General features: G+C 44.5%; 1 protein-coding gene across 1 annotated transcript; it reads left to right on the forward strand.

Annotated features, from left to right (window-relative positions):
- The first annotated feature begins 567 nt into the window (after nt 1-567).
- Nucleotides 568-7132, forward strand: LOC120816917 (uncharacterized). The gene is made up of 3 exons (XM_078101662.1): nt 568-2801; nt 4344-4596; nt 5118-7132. The coding sequence occupies exons 1-2, from the start codon at nt 2343-2345 to the stop codon at nt 4410-4412; spliced, it is 528 nt and encodes a 175-aa protein (XP_077957788.1). The 5' UTR covers nt 568-2342; the 3' UTR covers nt 4413-4596; nt 5118-7132.
- Nucleotides 7133-7340: the final 208 nt, after the last annotated feature.

The raw sequence follows: 7340 nt of genomic DNA on the forward strand, positions 1-7340 counted from the left end.
CTTCCTCATGGCTTCCTCATGGCTTCCCCATGGCTTCCTCATGGCTTCCTCATGGCTTCCTCATGGCTTCCCCATGGCTTCCCCATGGCTTCTTCCTCATGGCTTCCTCATGGCTTCCTCATGGCTTCCCCATGGCTTCCCCATGGCTTCCTCATGGCTTCCTCATGGCTTCCCCATGGCTTCCCCATGGCTTCCTCATGGCTTCCCCATGGCTTCCTCATGGCTTCCCCATGGCTTCCCCATGGCTTCCTCATGGCTTCCCCATGGCTTCCTCATGGCTTCCTCATGGCTTCCCCATGGCTTCCTCATGGCTTCTTCCTCATGGCTTCCTCATGGCTTCCTCATGGCTTCCCCATGGCTTCCCCATGGCTTCCTCATGGCTTCCCCATGGCTTCCTCATGGCTTCCTCATGGCTTCCCCATGGCTTCCTCATGGCTTCTTCCTCATGGCTTCCTCATGGCTTCCTCATGGCTTCCCCATGGCTTCCCCATGGCTTCCTCATGGCTTCCCCATGGCTTCCCCATGGCTTCCTCATGGCTTCTTCCTCATGGCTTCCTCATGGCTTCCTCATGGCTTCCTCATGGCTTCCCCATGGCTTCCTCATGGCTTCCTCATGGCTTCCTCATAGCTTCCTCATGGCTTCCCCATGGCTTCCTCATGGCTTCCTCATCCTTTAAGCAGCTCGAGGGCTTCAGGTCTCTTCTGGAAGCGGTGGATCAAACTTTGGCGAATGAGGCCTGTTGCTCTTCCAGGCCTCTCTGCCTCCATCGCTTGTTTCTCTCTGTAATTCGGGGGCATTGCACTGATGTGAAAAGGCATTTGTTGTTTCTTGCCGGCCAGCCTGGCGCCCCCCCGGCCTCTCCCGTACATGGCTCCTCACGCAGGCTGTTTATGTGTTGAGTGCAGCACTCCGTGCAGCTTCGGGCCTAATGGAGTGTGAGAGAAGGCCTGGGCTTCTTCAGCTTGTGTTCAGCTGTACAAACATGCTGTCGCTCTCTCTGCCCTTCGTTTCTGTCCTTTCCTTCCTTATCAGGTCCTCTGCTGTTCACTTCCCTCGCTCAGGTGATCCATGGTCCATGAAGGTAACGGGGGACGAAGGTCTTCTTGTGAGTGGAGAGTCGCTTTGAACAGCAGGAACACAGACGAAGTGATGAGAGGCACAAAGTAGAGCTGGAGTCTCTTATTTTGAATATTGCACTTCTAGTTGGTCATTTGACTAGTATTCATTTTTAAATGATTGGTTCTATTTGTTCATTGGGTTCGGGATTTGCACACAGGGTGAAAATGTCACATGGCTCCTCTCACAATGATGAACCGACAGAAACGTACAGAAGCTCTCGGCTCCACAGAAGCTCGCGATGAGTTGATCTTTAGCTGACAACAATTAATTTGTTAATGATATGCAGTTTAATTGTTGTCTTCCATGTCCTTATATTGTAATCATTTTGTAGGCTGATCTTTCTTTTCTCAGAAGAGTTGTATTTCCAGCATCTTTTTTGACCACATGAAAGAAATATGATATAAAAATCATACTTGTGCCGTATACACGTCCTGCAGCCAGATGCCACGTGTGTGTCGAAATATTACATTACAAACAACTGGTAGCTTTTTGAAAAGCACATTTCTTCTGTGATGAGTTTAAAAACCTGACTGAGCAGATGGGGTGAAAATAATGCTAGCTTAGCATAGGCGCTACTTCAGCATTCCTACCCTTGGTAATAAGCTTATCTGCTTAGCTTCCATGTACAGCATGGAGCGTCATTGTCCTCATCATCCTCTGTAATGTAATTGTCTGATTGCAGCTTTTCGTCCGTGCAGCAGCTAATCTGTCGTTGCAGATCAGTGCATCCTGTAAAAGTTGTAGTAGAAGGAGGAGCAAGAAGGGCGGTTGTGTCACACCCATCTTAAAGAAGGAAAGTACGCGTGAACGGCCTCAGCAGTGTTAAATCAGGACTACGTGAATGCTGTGAATGCCACATTCTGCAGCATCGACGGACCGTATCATGATTAATTGATGCATCGCTACCTGCCATCTCTCGCCGAGTCCCCGCGGACGCGCTCGCTGCCCTCCCAGAAGTCTTTGCTCTCGAGCGAGCTGCGGCTTCCCTGAGTGGAAACCTCCGAGGCTGCGGCTCACCGTGCTCCAAAGTACAAGCACCTGGAAAAATAAGCGTGCATTTAAATAGAGACGTCTCTCCCTTTCAGCTGGATCCAAACAAATTAAAGATGTCTTTCTGACGGGATGGTTCCACAAAGAGGGGTCGTAAAAAAAGGGGGTGGGGGGTGAGAGTGGCATGACCTCAACATTTGAAGACAGTTCTTAGAAGTGATTTTATTAGAGAATGATGGGATCATTGATTAGTTTGGGCCCGGCGGGAGTGGCTGCAGCAATCGGCAGGCTGGAAGCTGCTGGGCGGGTTCCTTCTCAGCGGTTAGGAGCCAAAGGAGCCAATGGAGCCAAAGGGGCCAAAGGAGCCAACGGAGCCAAAGGAGCCAAAGGAGCCAACGGAGCCAAAGGGGCCAAAGGGGCCAAAGGAGCCAACGGAGCCAAAGGAGCCGACGGAGCCAAAGAAGCCAAAGGAGCCAACGGAGCCAAAGGGGCCAAAGGGGCCAAAGGAGCCAACGGAGCCAAAGAAGCCAAAGGAGCCAAAGGAGCCAACGGAGCCAAAGGGGCCAAAGGGGCCAAAGGAGCCAACGGAGCCAAAGAAGCCAAAGAAGCCAAAGGAGCCAACGGAGCCAAAGGGGCCAAAGGGGCCAAAGAAGCCAACGAAGCCAAAGGAGCTAAAGGAGCAGAGGTGCTGGTGAGTTTAGGAAAATCCCACTGAGGTTCAATAAAGGAAAACAGGATTTGTGAATGATCGACCGTCTCTACACAAAGAGACACTTTGACGTGTTCCTTGTGAAACTACGTCTGCAAAAGAAGCCGCTTCATCCTCAACACGCAAACTGCTGTAATTAGTCTTACAACTTATAGGAAGGTTTGACATTTTGGGAAATACGTTTAGTTTTCTGACAGAATTAATATTTACTTTGTGTCTGTGTGCTCAATATGAAGCTTAGCTTAGCATAAAAAACAGCTTTGAATTCACTTCAGCTACAATTGTCTCACATTTAATGGATTTTTAAATAGATTAAACACACACGCACACACACGCACGCACGCACGCACACACACACACACACTGGTCACTTTCACATACACTCACAACAAAGTTGTTATGGTTATCTGTTCGCTTAACTTTTATTTTTAACTTAAATTCCTTCTTATCCTTTATTTTTAAATAGGTGATTTTATTTCCCTCTGGCCTTATATTGTATTTCATACCGTAGAGTAATTTGTAAATTTAACATTTTCTTGCTCATCTGTGTTGTTATCCATCGTCTTGCTGTCTGAGGTTACGTATTTTGGTAACAAAGGTTTGATTCCTGATCCCTGAAAAAATATGTTTCATTAGTTTGTTAAGTGTGAAAATGTGAATTTGTGCAACGTTCACTGTTACACTTAAACTGTTTGCTTCTGTGTGCAGACTTTATGCTAAGCTAAGCTAACTGGAAGCTTCATACGGACGTGCACAAGCTACTGTTCAGCAGGATGATAAATGACATGTAATGTATTGATGAACAAGGAAAATATGAGGATGGTGCAGCATTAAACAAATCTATGAAATTATTCAAACTTTCATTAAGAAAGTGAACATGCAAAAACCTCATGTGGTCCAAAAAGTGCAGCAGAGCACCTGTTGCTTTTATTTGGTCAATCTTTTCTCCACATGTCCGCAGTCATCCACGTCCAAAGCGCACAGATCCTCCTCGCTGACGGATTCACTGCTTCATAACTTTGCAAAGAAAAACACTTTAGAAGTTCCATCAATCGAGGCTCATTGAGAGAAACCTCCGTCTATAAACGCGCTTCACTCCCTGTAGCTCACGACGGAGCAGTTTCATGCTACTTGTTCCATTCTTTCCTTTTGACTTGTCTCTCAAAGTCCATTACAGCTTCATCGACATGTTTCACTCCAATGGAGCTGAGAGTGAGCAGTTTATGAACTCATATAAATATTCTTCATAAATGAGGTCGTAAAAAAAGTCCATTGTACTCGTAGGAGGAATAAAGGATTGAAATCTCATGAAGGCAGCAAACATACATAAATTCAGTAGTTATTGCCCACTGAAAACTATGTATTTCCAAAATAGGTGAGTTTGCTCCTTAATGGGTTAGATTCGACTTCTGAGCCGAAATTGAAGGAAAATCAGATTTGAACACAGTTGTCTTTTTAGAGTATTTTCTTTATTGCTCAAAAGTACTCAAGCTTACATTTCTATTTCTAATTTTTGTGTTGCAGGAGATTATGGAGAGATCCCCAACAATTACAATCCACAAAACTGATATGGGACAAAGTCGAAAAATATAGAAATGAAAATGCATCTTGGCGTTTAGTGTCTGACTTCCACCTAAAAGCTTCTCTGTCGCTGCTCCTGGTGAAAGTTGGTGAAAGTGGGAGAACGTGTGAAACGCTTTGTGAACCTCAACAGGAAGTGAGGGTCATCGGTATCTCCATGGCAACAGGAATACGGCTGCCTGGAGCCAGAAGGAGGGTGAGCGAACGAAACACATGAATCACCCATTTACACATACTTCATATTTAAGCACAATCGCCAAAACGCTCTTAAATGTAGTAATGATCTGGTTTTCTTTGTCTTCTTTGAAGATTAATTATTGTCTTTTCACGTTATAATTGTTGGTCATACAATGTGGGCTTTCCACCATGTGGATCTTTGGCAAATTCATAATTTTAAAATGATTTATTATTGAAGTATTCAGTTTTTATTACATTATAAATATTGCTGATTCATTTTTATATTTTGTTTCCATATTAGTACAGACTTTTTTAAATAATGTTAAACATTATTTTATTTAACTGACTGAAGCTATAAGTGACACCGTCACTCTTTAAGCACCAGGTGCATCATATTCATACATATACATATATATATACATATATATATGTATGTATATATATATATATATGTTTATTCATATACTTGTTTCTTTGTTCTTCTACAACACATTTACATGTTATACTCATTTGTCTTTATTTGTATCTTTGTAACCACAGCATTTCATCAGTGAAGGCTTATTCGTTCATACGGTCTTCATCCATCCACACTGCCAGAAGATCTTCCCAAACCAGTTAAAATCCCTCCTGACAGAAAACCGCGGCGTTGAATCGGTGTGAGGCGTAAAAGGCTCCAGCAGAGGGCACCCCGCCTCCACCTCCACCTCCACCTTCCTGTGAGTTCAACAGAGCTCTCCTTCTCCACCCGACAAGAGACCCTTAGTGTGACAAGCCTACGAGACATCTGCAGACCATAAAAGCTCCAATCACAAGGCCATAAAATGTGACTCCATAACGGCAGAATGCAGTTATACATGAATGTACTTATTGATGTAGTTACTAATGGGTTGAAATGTAAAGACCAGGTCACTTTTTAGAAAGGTGTGACCTCGAGCACCTCCAGCTCATTGGGATTAGGTTGCACCAGCTATTCTATTCTATTCTTAAAGCCAAACATTATATTATCAATGAGATGCAAATCCTTGGAATGTAGTAACGTCTGTTTTGTTCACATCAAATCATTTACTTAGTCTTTATTTAGTCCATGAGAGTTAAATATGTATTTATGCTAATGTAAAAGTGTGTAATATCTCACAGAGGAGCATTTTTAGTAATTTGAGGACATTTTAGCAATTTATTTAGTCATAGAATGACAAAAATATGCAATTACATCTTTAACAACTAACCTCAATATATTAGCAGTCTGATCTACGAGGACATTTGATTGGCTAGTTCGTTATTAAGCTAACGCATTAACATCTGGCATTTAGTATTTGTAAATATTTGGCATCAACGGATTTTTACATGAATAGTTTATGAGGAGCAAAATAACTTTGGTCCATTGGACCGACGTGAAACTGATAAACCACTGTGGACATGAAGCTAACTATGCTATTGATAAAGCTAATGCTATAACAGACGAGTCATGAAGCATCATTCAAGTCTCATAAAAAAACAACAGCAAACAAGTTTTAGTGACAAAGTGTATCGTAACATATTTGCCCAAGAATTTTGTCTCAATCCGTTTAAATGTACCGTTACAGAACCACAAGTGAAGAAAAAAGCCACTCGGTCGGCAAAGCGACCGATTAGCGACCTTAGCTAACGTTAGCCTCCGTTAGCTAACGCTCATAACCACGCGAGGCCTCCGCTGAAACACCAGCAAAGTGACCTTTTACTGCCGATTAATCACACGTTTCATTTGTAAGAGCAGGAATGTGTTCTGGTTTGAAGTTAACTTTGTGAAAGAAGCACTTTAGGAGCGCAAAGAGATATTTCTGGGAAATTTGTAAAAGATCTCGACATCTGCCAGAATGGATGACCTCCCTTCGTTCTGTTTCTCCATCTCTTGGAGGAGGGAAGCCGCGGGCGAGCGGCTGACGGACAACCGCCGCAGAGTCAGAATCTATTCCAACAACAAGCTGACACGTTGTGGGAAATCAAACACGCTGGGATGTTATCACGGTGCGACCGCTTGGTTCCCACGCTCGGCAGGAGAAAGTCGCAGAGAGGACGGGCGGCTCCCCGGGCGGATGGCGCCCGGCTCATCGGAAGGCCGCGGGGGCCGCAGCGGGCCGGCGAGCGGGCCCTCGTCACGTGGAGTGTGAGGCGAGCCGGGGTTATCCTCAGAGACGCGGCGAGGTGAAGTGGGTGACCGTGTTTGAGGTCCGCCCAGCTGTTATTGCCCCTAATGTCCAACAGATGTGGGGGAGCGCGGCCCGCTAAGTCCTCGCACATGCAGGGAAATCAAAGCAGAGAGCGCCGGCTGAGCAGCACGACACACACACACACACACACACACACACAGCTCCGTGTGCATTAAATCACTCTCATTAACCATTTAGTCAGATAATAGAGGCAATTAAGATCAGTCCTGATTTTCGGAGCCGGGATCAGAAAGCAGCGGCTCTCTGACCTTTGCGAAACACAACTGTTCGTCACATCTTTGCAAGTTTTTTGTAGAAAAATGAATTCAAATAAAGTACTTTTTTTAAGTGAATCAAGTCTTAAGGTGTTTTATTTGACAACATTTAAATAAATGTGGCTTTATTTCGTTGTGCAGGTTTGAATTCTTCCTTTGAAAACGAGCCACACAGCAGCGTAAAAACGATATCGTCTCCGAAACATTTACTTTGAAATGCGTGGCCGACCTCCGAGTCCCTTATGAAAATATGTGTTACACTTTGCCTGTTTATCGCCCCAAGAAACACAGCCCGTCTTCCC

This window comes from Gasterosteus aculeatus, chromosome 4 (assembly GCF_964276395.1).
Source record: "Gasterosteus aculeatus chromosome 4, fGasAcu3.hap1.1, whole genome shotgun sequence".
NCBI classification, from domain to species: domain Eukaryota; kingdom Metazoa; phylum Chordata; class Actinopteri; order Perciformes; family Gasterosteidae; genus Gasterosteus; species Gasterosteus aculeatus.

Coding starts and splice junctions, on each gene's coding strand:
- LOC120816917 (XM_078101662.1), top strand. CDS start 2,343: ATGATGGGATCATTGATTAGTTTGGGCCCGGCGGGAGTGGCTGCAGCA. Junction 2,802..4,343: donor CTAAAGGAGCAGAGGTGCTG/GTGAGTTTAGGA, acceptor TTTGTGTTGCAG/GAGATTATGGAGAGATCCCC.